Genomic DNA, 19,863 nt, shown 5'->3' on the forward strand with positions numbered 1-19,863 from the left:
AACAGCTACAATAAGAGAAATTCGAAAAAGAACAGCGAATTACAAACCTTTTCATTGTGGAGGCTTGATGTGGTCATTAACTTCAGGGCTTGTGGGATTAGTCGAAGTGCACGTAAGTTGGCCCAAACACCCACGTTAATCTAAAAAAAAAGAATACCCAGCATAAAAAAGAGATGTGAGATTGTTGCGCCCTGAATATAACCTATTTCAATAATTAAGCCAAACAATCATGCAGACAACTACAAAGTGACTAGACCAAGCAAGTCATATTATCAGTACATGAGAAACTACAAAATTATTACCTCAGATGCCTACTTTGTTTTTTCCGTATTAAGCTATTCAAAGCATCTTTCTCCACTTTTGACTTTTTCTTTGCCCAACGCATTCCTAAAAAAATTGCCTATGAGAGTGATAAAAGACTAGTTGCCCAAGAAAAAAAATGAAGTGAAATGTGTACAAGGCCAGAGTTATACATACACACAAATACAAGTTTTGTATTTCGGTTCAATTTGAAAGTTCAAGTAAAACACAAAAAAGATTTTTGTTCATTATAATAGGATTTTGAGGTTCATCCTTTTAACCTCCATAAATCATTAATGGCATTTCAAGTTCTTTTTCCATGCAAGTGTCTCAACAGCAAGTATTAAAAATGAAAAAGAACAGCCACATCAAAATTGAACTACAATTCATCATACGAGATAAGGGAACCACCTGCTCCAAACATTTCGAGGTAAAGATAATGGAAAGAACATATAACAATGATGATCAACTGAAATGAAGAACGAAAAAAAATGATATATATTTTAGCATTCAAAATATGTTGTTGATCGACATCTCAATCAAAAAGGATTTCTAGTATATTTAGCTTAAACATGATTTTAAAGGTTGCCTCAAAGATAAACCAAACATTATCCTAACTGTATTGCATTCTACAAATAAATTTATTATCCAGTAACATCTCTTCATCCAAGCTTTAGTTTTCTCTAAAACACTCCTTATTTTCATGTAAGTTTCCACTCCAAGAAAGTCAGAGTACTAGGAGTATTAAATTTGAATCACATTATCAGTCTTGTTTAAATTGCAAATGACAAAATCAAGGTGAGGGACCTTTCTGCTTCAATTCTAACAACACTCAAAATTTTCCAATTAATTTTTAAACAATTTTACCATCAAGAATATCTAACAATGGTTGAATTTTAAGTGATTTACTTTAGAGGTTTTAAAAACTACAGAATCAGAAATTATCCACATAAAAGATATATTTGACCATGTAAAAGTCAAAATTATAGATAGATAGATAGATAGATTGATAGATATCTATCTTTTCTGGGTAGTCTTGACACAGTATCAATAGATAGATATATATCTTTTTTGGGTAGTCTTGACATAGTACCATAACAAGCTAGTAGCTATTTTATCCATCATATCAAATTGAAGTAATTTAAAGTACTAGCAAACACATTAGTGTTAACTATTGGCGATAACTTAGGCTCATTTTCTGCAGACAATCAAGATAGAAATCAAGGAGAGAATCAGTCTAAGCATTAAGAAGAAAACCATGACATTACAGTTGATTGTGCAATGTTTAGGAATTGATTAATTCTAATTATAGAATATATAAATATAATTCCTTGTATAACCTGTAACAACTATTTCCTTATTCTTCTATATAATGAAACTCTAATGCCATAAGTAAATGATATAGTTTTTCATTATTGGTCTTAAAACCTTACATGGTTACCATCAAGCTATCCTCCACCAATTTTCTCCTCTCGTGCAATCAAGTAAGTCCTTTACTGCAATGCCAAAAACTTTATGGATATGTTGATGGCTCAACACCAATATTAACAACCCCACATAGACAAAGTTGTGAGACAGGTAAATTAGGCACTCTCACATGCCTAAGAGAGAATAAAAAAAGTACCTGCAGGCATGTATTAATGAAGTCTTTCCTCTTCATCAACATGTATTACAGATTGTATCTCTGTGAAGATGTTCTGCAAAAAAATGTTCTTTGTTCTTAGCTTAGATTTTGCACTAATGAAAGCTAAAGTGAGGCTTTACTTAGTAGTAATGGAGACTAGAGAAAGGGATGAATAGACAATCCTACATGAATATTCTCTTAAATAGACAACGCACATACAAAATGAAATAGCAATTTAAGAGCATTAATATAGTAAAAAAAAAAACCCAGGTACTAACACTACTTTATGACCTTTGAAGTTAAAGTTATAAAGCAAGAAAGAATATTTCTGGCAGCAGATTATTGTCTACTGTCTTACAATGAAGAAGGAAGAAAATAAAGATTATTAACAAGGTAATAACACTTCTTGTACTCGATTAAATGAATCTATGCATATGAAACAGAAACTGAATAGACTCAAATAACATAATTTTCAAAATTCTAAAACAAAAATCACTACGTGGGTTGTTACTTGAACATAAAATTTGACGAGTACACCGAAAATATACGATATGCCTCAAAGAAAATTGATGTGTACTTGACACAACAGAATTTGAGAGAAAAGAATGGGGAAAGAAGAGTTTAAAGAAGAACAATTTATTTCATGATATCTTCTCTTCCGTAGGCCAGAGCTTTTATAGGCCTTTGGTTCCAGAAGTTACAAGCAGATTAAAAGCAATAAAAGAGGAATATCAGTTATTAAGTGATCATGGCTGTTCCACTTCACACGTGGTCATGAATGCCCATGAATTCCCCGCATAACAGACATTTAAAGAAAGTAACTGCAACTAATTAATTCCCACAACCCACGACCAGCTGTGGTTACTTTTTCCCCACGACCCTTTGCATGGCGCAGGTATGCATGATGGCTGTTTGTCCATATCATTCCTTCCCACCCGAAGAATCCTTGTCCTCAAGGATAAACTCCGGATATGATCGGGAGAAACGCCATTGATTTTCCCATGTTGCATCTTCGACTGGGGCCCCCACCCATTTGACCAGCAATTCCTTGCGTGGGCGATACCGTCCCTTTTGGATGATGCGTTTGTCCAGTATGGCCTCTGGTTGGGGAAGCAGTGTAGAATCCTTTGAAACAGGAGGAACAACTGGGGAGGCCGGGGCCGAAGTGCCCACATGTTTTTTTAAAAGGCTAACGTGAAACACATCGTGGATTAAAGATCCAATTGGTAATTCCAACCGATAGGCAACAGAACCCACCCTAGCCAACACACAATAGGGTCCAAAAAACCGTGGGGATAGTTTTAGGGACCGCCGAAAATGGACTGAGTTTTGGCGATATGGGTGAAGCTTTAAGTAAACATAATCCCCGACATTGAATACTACGTCTTTACGACTTTGATCCGCCTACATCTTCATTCTGTCCCGTGCGACATTCAGATTGAGACGTAGCTCTTGTAACAATTCAGACCTACTACGGAGGAGGTCATCGACAGCTTGAATTTTTGTAGTCCCTGGCACATACGAGAGCAGTGAAGGAGGAGGCACACCGTAAACAACCTCAAAAGGTGATAGTTTGGTGGCGGTATGCACGGAGGTGTTGTAACTGTACTCGGCCCAGGAAACCCACTCTATCCATTTGTTGGGTTGTGCACTGGTGAAGCAACGGAGGTACTGTTCCAGTGTGCGGTTAACCACCTCTGTTTGGCCGTCGGTCTGGGGATGGTAACTGGAACTCATCGTCAAGTTGGTCCCATGCAATTGGAATAGAGTTTTCCAGAACGAACTCACGAAAATCTTGTCCCTATCACTCACAATGGATTTCGGCATTCCATGAAGGCGAATAATGTGATCAGTGAAGGCTTTAGCAACTGAGGATGCTGTAAATGGATGTTTTAATGGTACGAAATGGGCGTATTTGGACAAGCGATCCTCAACCACCATAATGACAGTAAAACCTTTGGAAACTGGTAATCCCTCCACAAAATCCATGGAAATGTCAGTTCATACCTGTAGGGGAATGGGCAAGGGTTGGAGCAAGCCGGTTGGTTTGGTGTTGTCATACTTACATCGTTGGCATACCTCACAGTGCTTAATAAAGTTTTTAACAGCCGCTCGTAACCCCGACCAGTTGAAGCTTTTCTTGAGGCGACTGAGAGATTTATGATATCCAAAATGTCCCCCGGTAGGAGAGGAGTGATGTTCCTTCAGAATAGTAGGGAGTAAGGAAGATGAAGGACTCAGGTACACACGTCCCTTCTTGTACCAAACTCCATCACGTTGAAAATAAAGCTTGTGATGCAGAGGTGAAGTTGGATTGTCCAACTGAGCATAGAAGGGATCTTGGGATGCTTCTTGTTGGAGAATAGCCCACCAGTCAGCTACGGGCATTGAAATGGCCGCGCAACTCCATTCTGTCACCCTTGACAATGCATCCGCTCCTTGATTCTCCTGGCCCTTCTTGTATTGGATCGTGTAGTCATACCCCATGATCTTGGGCAGCCAACGTGCTTGAGTGGGTGTCGTAATCCTCTGTTCTAATAAATATTTTAGGCTTCGCTGGTCCGTTCGAACAATGAATGGTTTGCCCAAGAGATATGTGTGCCACTTGTGGATAGCTTTCACAATGGCTAACATTTCCTTCTCGTATGTAGACAGGGTGAGAGCTGAACCTTTGAGAGCCTCACTATAAAAAGAAACCGGTGATCTTCTTGTATTAGGATGGCGCCGATTCCTACCCCACACGCATCACTTTCAACAATGAAAGGTTGTGTGAAGTCTGGTAGTCGCAAGGTCGGAGGAGACACCAGTGCTTGTTTTAGCCGATTAAAGGTTGTAGTTGCTTCAGCACTCCAATGGAAACCCTCCTTTGTCAGCAATCGGGTGAGAGGGGCGGCGATTCCCCCGAATCCACTTACGAACTTGCGGTAGTAACCCGCTAGCCCAAGGAATCCTCTGACGCCCTTTACTGTGGTGGGAGTGGGCCATTCATTCACAGCCCTTGTCTTTGCCGGATCTACTTGCACCCCTTCATGTGAAATCAGATGCCCCAAATAGTCTACCTGCATGACTCCAAAATGGCATTTGGATTTCTTAACAAATTGTTGATTTGTGGACAGGATCGTGAGTACCGTCTGGAGATGGGAGAGATGATCCCCCCAATTGTGGTTGTACACCAATATATCATCGAAGAACACTAGCACAAATTTCCGCAGATGAGGCCTGAATAAATCGTTCATGAGACCCTGGAAGGTGGCAGGGGCGTTGGTGAGACCGAATGGCATTACTATAAATTCATAGTGCCCATCATGTGTCTGGAATGCCGTTTTCGGTATATCTTCCTTTTTTACTCTGATTTGGTGGTACCCTGAACGCAAATCAAGCTTCAAAAAATATCGGGCGTTATGCAATTCATCTAGCAATTCATCTATAACCGGAATAGGGTACTTATCTTTGATTGTTATCTGATTCAGGGCTCTATAATCTATGCAGAAGCGCCAACTCCCATCCGCCTTTTTGACCAGCAACACTGGTGATGAAAATGGGCTAACACTAGGTAGAATGAGGCCAGACTCCAGAAATTCTTTTACCATCTTCTCGATTTCATCTTTTTGATAATGTGGGTACCGGTAGGGCCGAACACTAATAGGGCCTTGGTGTGGTTGTAACGGTATGTGATGATCTTGTGACCGTTCGGGTGGTAGTTTTGTTGGAGCCTCGAAGATTGGTTGGAATTCTGTCAGTAGTTGTGAAAGATCATCAGGATGATCTGTGGTTGTCTCATTTACTTCTACGGCAGCAATCTGTAAAAAAAATCCCAACCCCTCTATATTGACCAGCTCTTTGTCACGTAAGATTTTGTGTGGGGACTGCCTCAGCCCCTGAAATATTCTGGTGATTCCATCTTGTTGGAAGCTCATTGTCAGCTCCCTGTAGTCTGTTTTAATAGGCCCCAGGGTCTCTAACCGTTGCACCCCTAATACAGCCTGACATGCAGCCACTGGAAGCACATAGAAATCTACTTGTATGGTGCACCCTTGAATCATCACTGTGAGGCTCAAACACCGTCCGTTATACTCAATCATCTCACGGTTAGCTACCATGACCCGGAAGGTTTTATCCCGCAACACCGACAGTCCTAATCGGGACACCACAGACTGATCGAGGAAGTTGTGTGTGCTCCCCCCATCAATCAAGATAGTAATATCTTGATTTTTTAGTCTACCAATCACGCGGATGGTTTGAGGGTGATTAGCTCCTGAAATGGCATGGAATGAGATTTCTGGGATTGGTTCCATGTCGGAAAGATTGTCTGCACCTTCTTCGAAATTTAATTCATCTCCAATAGAAATGTCCTTGATCATGAAAAGTTGAGGTCGTTGGCACCGGTGTCCTCGGACAAATTTTTCATCACAGTAGAAGCATAACCCTTTTGCTCGCCGATCCCTGGCTTCCTGACTGGTAATTCTTGTAAAACCCCCTTGTGACTTCTGATTTGGGCTTGTGATGGGTGGCGGTCCCAGGAGGCCGACTGAAGTATTGGTGTTGTTTTTCGGGTGTGTTAGGACCCCGGCTGTTCGGAGAACTGGAGTAAATCTTTTCTGCAGCTGGATTCGCTCCTCTACCAACCTTGCTACTCCAATCGCGTCCAATAGTGTGCTCGGCTATTTGACCTTGACATCCAACCGTATTTCATCTCGCAAGCCTGCGATGAAACATCCCACCAAATAATTTTCTGGTAATCCATCAATGCGTTGGGATAGTTTTTCAAACTCCATCTGGTAGGTGCTGACAATGGTAGATTGTCTGAGGCGAGTGAGGGCTTCTGAAGGGTCTTCGTAGTCGGTTGGCCCGAAACGGTGTAGCACAGCTTGGGAGAATTCTGCCCAAGTGAGATGTCCCCGGAATTTACTCAACCAACGGTGCCATTGGAGAGCATCTTCTTCCAAGTGAAAGGAAGCTAGCTGCACCTTATGTTGATGATGGACATTTTTGAATTCGAAATACTGCTCAGCTTTATATAGCCATCCCGTTGGGTCTAACCCATTGAATCTTGGGAAGGACAACTTGAGTTGTGTGTAATTCCGGTCAGCTATTTGGGTGGAATGGAAAATGTCTGTTTGTTAAGGATTCCGAATAACAGGTTGGGTGGATGGGTTAAAATCTTGTGGGTTGGAATTTTGATGGGTCGATGTTTCGGCTTGGAAAAATGGGCTTACCTCTCTTTCCTTGGAATTTTGAGAGTGTGCGTGACGAAGGGCCTGTAACTCAGCCACCACTGTTAGCAGGGTTGCATTCATTTGATCAATGCTATGATTGGCTTGGGTGATGTTGTTATTGGCTTGATCGATCCCCGCTTCGTGACGAGCTAGAGTTTCATTCACCTCGTTTCGAAATTCTGTATTTGTTTTAGTTCGTGTCTCCATGATCAAACCAGGCTCTGATACCAATTGATGTGTACTTGACACAACAGAATTTGAGAGAAAAGAATGGGGAAAGAAGAGTTTAAAGAAGAACAATTTATTTCATGATATCTTCTCTTCCGTAGGCCAGAGCTTTTATAGGCCTTTGGTTCCAGAAGTTACAAGCAGATTAAAAGCAATAAAAGAGGAATATCAGTTATTAAGTGATCATGGCTGTTCCACTTCACACGTGGTCATGAATGCCCATGAATTCCCCGCATAATAGACATCTAAAGAAAGTAACTGCAACTAATTAATTCCCACAACCCACGACCAGCTGTGGTTACTTTTCCCCACGACCCTTTGCATGGCGCAGGTATGCATGATGGCTGTTTGTCCATATCAAAAATATACAGGAAATTAGGGAAAATTTAAATGCTTGGCTGAACCGAGGTGTCATGTTTCTGCAAAAGTAGGCCTATAACCATACAAAGAAGGAAAAAAGAAAGCATACATACCCATTTGTCAAATTCTAAAAAACAAATATGAAAAATAGAGAGAAAAAAGACTAAACCTAGGATTTTAGCGATTAATGACCAAGAATATTTTAAAATTCATAAAGCAAGACATGAGATAAATACAATCAAAACGGAGAAATAATGTTCATGACCTGAATTGAAATTTCTTTCTAAAGACAATCATGCAAGAAACCACATAATCATACTAAATAAATAAATAAAAAAACACAACAGAAGAGAGAACAGAAGATAAAAGAGAAGAACGTTAACAAAGAACAAACTATTTAAATTCTAATTGAAACTGGAAATCAAACAAAGAAATATTCAAACTGAAAATTAAACAAAGAAATAATAACTAAATAAAAGATAAAATCTTAAGAGCGTGAATCTTCAATCATACCTTAGAAGTGAAACTTGATGAACGGTCTTTCTTAGGGCTTTTCTTTAAGAGGGAGAGGATTCTGAAAACCCAGAAAGAGAGGCATGAGAGAAAAATGAAGAAAGGGGTTTCCTTTCTTCGTTTATATACACGCAGTTTGGTTTGCTTGACAGAAATGAAATATTTTTTGACCGTTGGAAGGTATTGCTTTCGTTGAGACGACGCCGGTTTTGAGTCGGTACGTTAAAAAAAAAAGAAGCAAAGGCCCCACAAGGCCCGTTTTTTATGAAGCCCATAAATGGTATTGATTTAGCCCATTTTTGGACTCTTCTCTCTTCCACTTTCTCTTTCATTTCTAAGCAGAAACACTGAAACCAGCCCAGAGAGTAAAAGAACTATGGAGGTGAATGTGATAAAGACTAACTACACAGCCCCGTTGGGGAATTATGAGGCGGAGCCTACAGTTAATTTATAATCTCTTCTCCTTCTCTCCATCACAATACAGGTATTGCTTGCTCGCTTGCTATATATTGTCTCAGAACAGGTTACATTTTTTCTTGTATTTTTCATTAATGAAAGATTGAAACTTTAGTAGACCCTTCTAGGGATAACATTTGTAACTTAAGACCCTTTACTGATAATGATTCTCTTAAAAATTGCAGATTATGAAGTGTAATTATTGTCCTTAGTGAATGATTCTAAGTTTAGACCATTTTTGTGACAATTAATGGTATTTTTGCAGATTATCAAGTATTATTTAACGTTCTTCAACCATGCAAAACCTCAATGGAGTTGGATATTATTATTGATAAGTTTATGAAAATGGGATATTATAGGATTACCAAAACGGTTTTTTATAAAATTCGTGCACGAGATGTGGTTATAAACTTGTATATATGGAACACAATGATCGGAGGATATGAGGAGGCATTGAGACTTTTTTGAGCTATGATTAGATCGAATGTTGAACCAGATAAATGTACACTTGCATGTGGTTATAAATGGCGTGCAAGACTCGGAGACCTTAATCATGCTCAGAGGGTGCATATGAATTGTTGATCGAGAAAAGAATTGAGTCAAGTTTTTTCTTTTGAGTTTAGCATTGATAAACAATGATTCGAAGTGCATTAAAATTCAAACTACGAAGGAGATTTTTGATAGTGTCCAACGCAGCAATGTTTGTATTTGGAATTGGATGATAAATGGTTTAGCAGTTCATGAGCTTGCTAGAGATACAATCAAAGTCTTCACGAAGATGGCAGTAGAAAATGTTTTGCCTGATTCTATAACCTTTCTTGGAGTTTTAACAGCGTGTAGCCATTGTGGTGCGGTCACAGAAGGGCACAAATACTTTGATTTAATGAGAAATCGATCCTCAATTATGGAATCGTTATGGATCCATGGTCGATCTTCTGGGTCAAGCTGGGCTTGCAGAAGATAATATACAGTGCCCAAATTGAAGAGGCTAAGAAGCGGTATAAGGATTTGAAGGAGAGAGGGCGTATCAATATAGTATTTAGACAACTCGTTCTGAGTTGTACAAAATCAATCCAAAGTTAATCCAGTTGATTTAATAGATAAATTCCAAAAGAATTAAAAAAATAAAAATAAGAAAATAACTAAAAGAATAAAGAAAAGACAGCCCACAAGGTGAATCAATCCTTTGAAAGTTGGATATTTGTGATAGCATCTTAGCATACTCCTAGTTCCAAAGCATGACAATCCCTTTAACATTTCCTGTCCAACTATATGTCTTTAACTTTCAATAGCCAAGACACCAAATTTTAATTTTAATTTATTGTTAGGGAATATCAGATCGGTGACTCCCACTACGTCACAAGCTGATCAAAAAAATTTAAGCTTACAAAAAATATGCTCAAATGATGAAAATATTTTTAAAATAACAAGAAAAATTCGATACTTAATTCATTACCTTGACTAGATTTAATAAAATCAGGTAGTTTAATAATCTGATTTAAACTATAGGCAATGATAGTAGATTATTCTAAAAAATATATTTGACAGCAATTAAATAAAACAAATGAGTCACTGATATCATACCATAAAAAAAAAAAAAAAAGAAGAAGAAAAGATCATTATAGACTCATTGTCTCCCCATTATAGACATTGCCCATCACAAAAAGAGTTTGTCGAAACGATTCAAACCTAATTGCAATAGTATGGACGATGTCGACTTCAAAAAGAAGCTGTCTGGGCTACTAAAGCAACGTCCTGGAAAAGTAAACCAAACAAAACAAAATGAAGTTAGCATGCAATTATATTCAATCAATCAATTCTATTTTAATTAAAAAATAAATTCAATCTAAAAAAATAAAAAAATAAAAAATCTTAAAATAACCCAATTAAATAAAAAAAAAACAATAGATAAAACAAAGGTCATAAAAAAGCTGGAAAAAAAATAGAGTTCAATCTCCAATTAAATAAATATTAAATGATGAAAAAAAAAATTATCTTAAAAAAATTATTAAAAAAACAAAAAAAAAAAACAATGCAATCCTCGGGAAACCTTGTGAAACTATATTAATTCCTTCATTTCCTCTTGCTCATAATAATGTAATAACGTTACCTTCCTTTTCTCTTGTAATTTTCTTTTCTCATGTAATACGTGTTACATATTGAATGTATATAAATACAAGTGCACTCACCACTAAATTAATGTGGCAGATTTCAAACATTCTCATGGTATCAGAGCTTTCATTGGATTAACATCCCACGATCCTAATGGCCTTTAATTCATCCGATTCTTCTCTCACCCTTCTTCCTTTCAACACCATGATTCACATGGTTACAATCAAGCTCTCTTCCCCTAATTATCTTCTATGGAAGAGTCAACTTCTTCCTCTTCTTGACAACCAAGGTCTGCTGGGTCATGTGAATGACACCCTTATACCGCCGCCACCATTTGATCCTCCCACCTCTCAGACACCAAACAGCAATCACCTAGCATGGAAAGCAACTAACCAGCGTCTCCTCAACCTTCTCCTCTCCTCTCTCACAGAGGAGGCAACAGCTGAAGCTGTCGGCCTCTCCACATCTCATAAGGTCTGGACAGCCTTGGAAAGCACTTTCAGCCACCGCTCCAAGGCTCATGAGATTTGTCTCAAAGGTGACCTTCAATTGATGAAGCGTGGCAACCATCCAGTCACTGCCTATGCCCGTGCATTCAAGGTTTTATGTGACCAGCTTCATGCAATTGGTCGCCCGGTTGATGAAACCGACAAAGTTCACTGGTTCTTCGTGGTCTCGGGCCAGATTTCTCCATTTTCTCAACTGCCCATATGGCACAAACTCTTCTCCCTTGTTTCTCTGATCTCATCTCTAAAGCTGAGAGGTTTGAAATTTTTTAAAAATCTATGGAGACTTTAGCGCCTCCAGTTGCAACATTCAGTACCAACAGAAGCTCTTCTCATCGTGGAAGCAGCTCCTTTCGCCCAAATCGTGGTCATGGATACGGGTCCAGTAGCAACTCTTCTTATTCTAGACAGAGTCGTACTCACACCAACCAAGGTCGTCGTCCACCACGCTGCCAAATCTGCCGACTGGAGGGACATTATGTTGATCACTGTAAGCAGCGCTATGACCGGCATAAATCCATAGCATTCCTTGCTGAATCTGATTGGCTTTTGGATACAGGGGCTTCAGCTCACATGACAACAGATAATTCCATATTGGAGCAATCCACAACTTACACGGGTAAGGAATGTGTAATTGTAGGGAATGGTGCGTCCCTACCCATTACTCACACAAGCAATATTTCTCATTCCCCGGATCTCAAATTATTAGATGTTTTAGTTGTTCCTCACCTTACTAAAAATCTTTTGTCCATCAATAAACTCAAAAATGATTTTCCTTTATCAGTTACCTTTGCTAATAATTTTTTCACTGTTCATAATTGCCTAACAAGAAAGGTGGTGGCAACTGGTAGACGTGATGGAGGCTTATATGTGCTAGAGTGTGACAATTCTGCATTTATTTCTATCCTTAAAAATAAATCTCTTTATGCTTTATATATTTATGGCATGCACGCCTTGGACATGTGAATGCTATTCTTGCTTTATTAAATAAAAAAGGACAACTTCATCTCACCTCTTTATTGTCATCTTCTAAATTATGTGACACATGTCAACTTGCAAAAAATCATCGCTTGCCTTATACTCGTAATGAACACAAGTCATCAAATGTGTTAGATCTAATTCACTATGACATATAGGGTCCTTTACCTGTAAAATCTAATTTGGACCATAATTATTATATTTTGTTTATTGATGATTATTCTCGTTTTACTTGGTTTTATCCTTTGAAATTGAAATCTGACTTCTATGATATCTTTATTCAATTTCAAAAATTTGTTGAAAATCAATATTCTTCTCGCATAAAATTTTTTCAAAGTGACGGTGGTGCAGAATTTAAAAGCAATTGCTTTAAAACTCACCTTCGTACCTTGGGTATCCATCATCAGTTATCTTACCCATTTACTCCTGCCCAAAATGGTCGCGCTGAAAGAAAACATCATCATGTGAGTGAAACTAGTTTGGCTCTTCTTTTCCTTTCTCACACTTCTCCTTGCTTCTGGGTTGATGCTTTTAGCACTGCAACCTACATCATCAACCGATTGCCCGCACCGTTTCTCGAAGGTAAGTCCCCCTTTGAACTTCTATATGGTTCTCCTCCCAATTATGAGAATTTTCATCCTTTCGGTTGTCATGTATATCCATGTTTACATGATTATATGCCAAATAAATTTTACCCTCGAAGTATTCCTTGCATTTTTATAGGCTACAACACTTCTTATAAAGGGTTCCGTTGTCTTAACCCTTCTACATCTAGAATATATATCACTCGACATGCTCAATTTGATGAAAATTACTTTCCCTCTCTAAATACCTCTCAAGCTCAATCCATGTCTTCCCTTTAATTTTCCATTTTTTTGGAACCAACCCCTCCATATCCAAACATGCATGCTTCTTCCCCAACGCCACATTCCCCGTATATTACACAGTTCGGATCTAACTCGTGTGTTCTTTGTATTGATCCCGTGAATGAGCCTATGCAGATGGACAATTCTATTGCAAGTTTTTCTCCACAACGCTCGAACCCCAGTTCGACTTCCCTTGCACCCACTAAACTGGCTCCTCCTCTTCCAGTTGATGCCTCTCATATAAGTTCTCATCCTATGCTCACACGAGCAAAAGCTGGAATTTGCTACTAAGGATTTGGGTTCTCTGAGTTACTTTCTTAGTCTTGATGCTACATCCACAACCGATGGTCTTTTTATTAGTCAACTAAAATATGCTCATGACATTCTCACTCGTGCTCAGTTACTTGATAGCAAGCCTATTCATACCCACATGGTTGTCTCTCAACACCTATCTTCTGATGGTTCTATGTTTTCGGATCCTACTCTTTATCAATCTCTTGTTGGGGCCCTTCAATAATTGACCATCACGCGTCCTGACATTGCTCATGTTGTCAACTCTATCAGTCAATTTTTACATTCTCCAACTAATGACCACTTTCTTGCAATAAAACTCATTCTTCGTTATGTCAAAAGGACTCTAAATTTTGGTCTCACCTTCCGTCCCTCTACAACTCCTACTACTTTAGTAGCTTATTCTAATGCTGACTGGGCCAGATGTCCTGACACTCGTCGCTCCACCTCTGGTTATTCTATTTACCTTAGTAACAATTTGGTTTCCTGGAGTGCCAAGAAGCAACCTACTATGTCTCGTTCAAGTTGTCAATCTAAATATCATGCACTTACTCTCACTGCTGCATAATTGTTTTGGCTCACACATCTCCTTTATGATCTGAAAGTTTCTTTTCCACAGCAGCCTCTTCTTTTATGTGACAACAAAAGTGCCATTTTCTTAAACTCCAACCTTGTTTCTCACAAGAGGGTCAAGCATGTTGAGTTAGATTATCATTTTCTTTGTGAACTTGTTCTTGCCGACAAGCTTCACACACAATATGTTCCTTCTCATTTACAAGTTGCTGATATCTTCACTAAAAGTATGCCTAAAGCTCTCTTTCAATTTTTCCGATCCAAGCTTCACATCAGTCCCAACTCCACGTTCAGCTTAGGGGGGGTGTTAAAGATCATCAGCCTTAATCACAGCCTTTCCATATATACACAACCCCTAATAACAGCACAATCATATCTAATTCCTTCCTTTCCTCTTGCTCATAATAATGTAATAACGTTACCTTTCTTTTCTCATGTAATACGTTACATACTGAATGTATATAAATACAAGTGCACTCACCACCAAATTAGTATGGCAAATTTCAAACATTCTCAATTGGCACCAAACCAGAGTTCTTCTCAGTACACGCGTCATATTTTTATAGAAGAAACAATGAGATGAAATTGATGTCACCCGAAATAGCCTTTTTTGTCATTAGAATCAATCTCAAGTGCCATCTAAAGACGACAAAGCGAATGATGCGTTGACGCATGCTCAGCACATGTGAACAAATTTTTCTATTTTTTTAAAAGACCAAATTGCTCATAGCCCAACATAATAACAAAAAATAAACTAGTTGTTCAATGACTAAAATACCCTTTGACCTAAGGCTTAAGAATATAAACTCTAAGGACAAGTAGATCTTTTTACCAAGTGCTTATAAAAATAAAAAGATAAAAAAAAAAAATCATTGTCAGTTAATTTTTTATCTAATTTCAAGGTTAATATAGTTTATTTTGCCATGCACAAGAAAAATAATAATAATGCCGACAATGAGAAATCTAAATTAATTAAAACAAAGCTAGAAAACTTGAAAATCATGCATTAATTAGGTCTAGCTATTTTAAAGTGGAAACTTGAAGGTAGCCGCAAGGCAACGAACAATAATGTGGCAAGACCTCCCAACTAACACTAAGAGGTCCGCATTGACTTTAAATTAATATAGTAAAGGTACATTGGTCTCCGATCATGTTTCCCTGCAGTTGCTTGCTGGCTGCATCACGTGCTTTGATGGATAGGAATTAATGGAAGTTTCCCCCCGTAAATGTCAGGGATCTGGCTCTCATCAATTTCTTCAAGGAGAGTTGATTTCAGCTTCCTGTTATCCACAAATACTATCTGTGAAGAGATGCAGGACTCCAATACATTAGCAATCCACACACAGATAAATTATTCAACTGATTGCATGCATATGATCAGTTTTTGGTCAAAGGAATACGAGATGAATGCACACACTTTACCTTCTTCCTGGTATTTTTGTCTATAAAAGGATAAACAATCTTCCACACTGCCATAAAAATGTAGGGAGCATGCACAAGGAGTACCTTTGCAAGCCTTTCTGGGTAATATTCCTGCACTCGAGAAATTTCAGCCACGCTATTCAAATACCATTACAATCAGCTATAGAAAAATGGTGCGTAGTCGAGCTCAAAACCTGCAAAATGGATAAACCTGCAAGGTATCCATGGATATCGCTGTTTGCATACCCCCAACCCTCAAGGTCTCCAATGACAACAAATTTCTCTTGTCCTGGTGGCATCCTGATACGTCAATGTCGAATATATATATCAGAATATGTTACGGCCAAGGTCCTGCACTGATCTGCAGTTTTCAATATTTTTCGAAGACAGAAATGGCTGGTTGGCAAGGAATTACCTTGAACATATCTTGTCAAAACCATAGACTACAAAACCTAGACGCACAAGCAATGATAAAACTGTCTCAGTTGAAAGATAAATTAAGACAAAAAAATCATAGGATCTGTTGCAAGTTGTCAGATGATTAAAGGCTTGGATGGTAACTGTACATACGCTTGAATTCTTCTAGACCTCCTTTGCTCTGAACATGCTTAGCTCCAAGGATAACTGTTACAGGTCGTCCTTTCTTATCTGATCCTTGCAGAAACATCTTGTTCTGCGCAACTTCATTTGGCGTCTCCAACAGAGAAACTGAACCATTTGGAACAAATTCCCTTCTCCATTTCAGGTACCTGAGGAGCATGGAAGAAGCCTTTCCTATGTCTAAATCACGAGCACGCAAAAATCTTCTAATCGTCAGGTCATCTACTTCCTGCACCTCGATTTTAAATAAGAAATTCCAAGATCATTGTCAATTGAATAAAGAGATCAACTCTGAGAAAAATCAAACATATTATATATATATATATATACACACACCACGTTACCGCCACCTGTCACAAATTATGACGGTAACAGGGAGTTCGATAATTACAAGAACAAAGTAAAGCAACGTTCACAGACCACTGCAGCTTCCAGTACTGTCATCACCACCAAGAATGGTGAAAGACTGCAGAGCTCAAAAAAACTGAGACAGTAACATAATTTGAGTGAGCTTGGCTTGAAAAATATATAGGATGGTCATTGCCGCCTCTTAGGATGTCTAGTAGCTATGTTGCTCCGTACATAGATGAGAAATATTGTCAAAAATCGACAAATATTATAAATTAGCTATGTCTAGGAAGAATAACAAGAACATCAACGGCTGCAAGTAAAAATGACGCAAAATGAAGCAAGAGGGAGTAAAAAGATCACCTTAGAAGAGGGATCCTGTCTTTCAACAATTGCTCTCACTTGAGGTATTTTAGTTTGCTCCATCAAATTGTTTTTCATGTTATCTTGTTGCTCCCTCCTAGTTTCTTTATCCTCGGTTGTTTCCTTGGACTCCATAATCTCTTGGCAGTTCATGGAGATGCTGTTCAATCCACTACCTAGCCTTCTCTCTTCTGCCTTACTCATTATACCCTCCCCCCCTAACCTATCTGATCACTTAGATACGTTACCTCTTAGTTTGCTTAATCACTTTATTTTTCCAAGAGCTATGATATTTCTTTTTATGTTAGTATATTAAAATTCAAAATTTTAAAAAATATAGTCGTACTGTAAAAGCAAATGGTGTGACATGTTCATTAAATACTAGACTCAATAATAAAAAGAAGAAAAGTAGTTATTGTGATTTCAGCATAAGATCACACAAGACCCGATCCAAGAATCGTTTGGAAATCACAAGGAAAATGTGATCGAAATAATATTTTTAAAAATTTTAATTTTTTTTATTAAAATTTAATATTATTTGTATATTTTGAATTAGTTTGATGTATTAAATCAAAGATAATTTTTAAAAAAATAAAAAAAATTATTAACATACATTTTGACACGAAAAACTATTTAAAAAACAACCACTAACACACTGTCAAATAAACTTATAATAAATCTCACCATCAGATTCAATTCAATTATGTTTGATCATCTTTTAATTCTTTTTAGTTGTATTTTATTTTGTGATGAGTAAGAAATAAGAGTGAGTAAAAAAATTAAAAAAACTGAAAAAACCGAACCGTGAAAAAAATCGAATAAAATTTTTAAAAAAAACCAATCGGTTCGGTTTTATAAGCTTAAAACTAAAAAAATTCAAACCGAACCCAAACCGAAAAAAACCGAGCCAAAACAAAAAAAAAAATTTTAAATATAAAAAATCAAATATTTTTAAAAATATTTTTTAATCATAAAAATAAACAAACTCTAAGTATTTTTTTTATGTTTCTGCTCTTCTTAATAAATGGATGGATCATTTTGATACTAACTTACTGGGATATATTGAGTGAAAAATTACTAGTATTTTATAAAGGGTAATTTTAAGAGGTTGATGCGATGATTAATTAAGGAAGTTTGCTTTATTAAATAAATCTCTATTTTTTAATATTTTTTCTCAATAAATGGATAAATTATTAATTTTGATCCTTGTGGGAACAATATCCATTCCATACAACACGTGAACTTGGTTTTATAACTCCATGTTATAAATTGGGTCTATATTCCTAAATGGTTAACAAGATCCGGGCAATAATTTATCACTTGAAATTACTTTTGACTTTTGGAGTCCTAATTAATAAATTATTTCATATACTAATTTGTAGCCTTCATGATGTGTTCTGGGATCGATCATTATAACTCCATGTTATTTTTCTTTTTAGCATTACTCATTTTAATAATATGCTATAGGTTAAAATTATCCTTATATTATGCATGCCAAACTCAAATCTTATTTATTTTCACATGTCAAATAATCACATATCCAAATTATATCAACCTTACACATTTCACTCACTTCAATACAAATATAGCTTGTTTGGAAGTATAACAAAGATTATGTTTTAAATTATTTTTTATTTATAAATATATTAAAATAATATTTTTTATTTTGGTATCAAAATAATAGAAATTATTAATTAAAAATTTTAAAATATATGTAACTTAATTACAATATTAAACTGTATCGAGACAGATTATCGTATACAAATATCGAATAATGGAAAGAAGAGATATGGCATGAAAAGACACCTGCAGACTGTATTGTCTCCATCGATAATAGACAGCTGGCGTGGAGAAATTGATTATCAATTTGCTGCTTGCGTTTGGTTAGGTGGGAATTCAAGCTTCGGTCGCCTTCTCCGCTTACGTATTCGGTGCCACGTACTAACCGACAATTTATTTTAAATGAACGATATTTATTACCACCAACACAAGTTATATAATGGCGTTCGATGTGAATTGGCAAAATGAAGTACTCTTTTGCCATGCCTTGCAGATGGATAAGAAGTTGCTGGGCTTTTTTTTTAAAAAAAAAAAAAAAAAACTTTACTAGGAAATCTTATGTTATTTAAGCTGTAATTAGTGATATATCTTAATTAATTTATTAATAAATAAATAAATATAATTAGAAGAGGTGGTGAAATTTATTACCTGTAAAAAATGATAACAATATCTTCCCAGCAAATTACATGGATTGGACTGTATAATGATAAAAAAGGAGCAATCGTGGAAAGTCTTATGTTATTTAAATTCTAATTAGTGTTATATTGTTAGTTAATTTAAAAAAATATAAATAGAAGAGATAATAAAAATTTATTATTCATAAAAAATAATAAAAATATCTTCAACTAATTGAATGTTATTGATTACTGTTTAAATACCATAAAATTTATGATATTGATTAGCTAAGCAGCTTTTTCAAATTAAATAATAATTTTTAGACAAATATCAAATATATTTATTAGATTATTATCAATTTTATACTTGAGTTATTTTTTATTCTAATTTTTTATTAAATTTCTTTAATTTCCCAAATAATGATTTAGGATTTATGTTAGAATACTTAAAGGTAAACAATGACATCAGTTTTTATTAAAAAAGTATAATTTAGATGAAAATAAAGACAAAAAAACTTAAAAATTAACGAAAGTTTTTAATTGAGAATTAAAAAAATAAGAATATAAATTTTTTTATTGAAATCATTATGAAAAAAAAAAAAAGTGTCTTTGAAACTGTAGATCTAAACACATTTATATTGTGATTTGGAATGGTAAATTAATAATTTTTCCCTCATTGAATATCATATGGCTTGTCTATTAGAGATAATAGGGTCTTATTATTATTATTATATTATTATTATTATTATTATTATTATTATATATATAGCACTGTAAAATTACTAATTTACTCTTGAAAACAAAAAATATTGAACTAACTTAAAATCACAAATTCTTTAACTAGCATTCATGGGCTTTATCATCTTTACATTTTGATTTTTTTTTTAAATTACGAATTCTTTAACTAAAATTCATGTGCTTTTTCATCTTTAT

At 36.3% G+C, this 19,863-nt stretch overlaps 1 protein-coding gene across 4 annotated transcripts; it reads right to left on the minus strand.

The window, feature by feature from the left end:
• Nucleotides 1-14,978: 14,978 nt before the first annotated feature.
• On the minus strand, nucleotides 14,979-17,036 carry LOC118038135 (uncharacterized). Of its 4 annotated transcripts, XM_073405765.1 has the most exons (7): nucleotides 16,757-16,890; nucleotides 16,466-16,529; nucleotides 16,016-16,274; nucleotides 15,861-15,897; nucleotides 15,640-15,745; nucleotides 15,446-15,556; nucleotides 14,979-15,323 (listed from the first exon to the last, which is right to left on the minus strand). In XM_073405765.1, exons 2-7 carry the CDS (start codon nucleotides 16,487-16,489, stop codon nucleotides 15,204-15,206), a joined length of 657 nt encoding a protein of 218 aa, XP_073261866.1. In that variant the 5' UTR covers nucleotides 16,490-16,529; nucleotides 16,757-16,890; the 3' UTR covers nucleotides 14,979-15,203. The 4 variants fall into 4 exon arrangements, with proteins under 4 accessions (XP_073261866.1, XP_034900320.1, XP_034900319.1 ...); XM_035044429.2 differs by lacking the exon at nucleotides 16,466-16,529 and having other exon boundaries at nucleotides 14,979-15,303; nucleotides 16,757-17,036; XM_035044428.2 differs by lacking the exon at nucleotides 16,466-16,529 and having other exon boundaries at nucleotides 16,757-17,036.
• Between the last annotated feature and the right edge of the window lie 2,827 nt (nucleotides 17,037-19,863).

The sequence above is a fragment of the Populus alba genome, chromosome 17 (genome assembly GCF_005239225.2).
Source record: "Populus alba chromosome 17, ASM523922v2, whole genome shotgun sequence".
In the NCBI taxonomy this organism is placed as follows: domain Eukaryota; kingdom Viridiplantae; phylum Streptophyta; class Magnoliopsida; order Malpighiales; family Salicaceae; genus Populus; species Populus alba.

What these genes read in the sequence shown, in the direction of transcription:
- LOC118038135 (XM_035044428.2), bottom strand. Translation starts at nt 16,960, where the DNA reads ATGAGTAAGGCAGAAGAGAGAAGGCTAGGTAGTGGATTGAACAGCATC. An exon ending in GACAGGATCCCTCTTCTAAG is followed by an intron (nt 16,275 to 16,756) that starts GTGATCTTTTTA and finishes ATCGAGGTGCAG; the next exon opens with GAAGTAGATGACCTGACGAT. An exon ending in ACAAAAATACCAGGAAGAAG is followed by an intron (nt 15,324 to 15,445) that starts GTAAAGTGTGTG and finishes ATCTCTTCACAG; the next exon opens with ATAGTATTTGTGGATAACAG.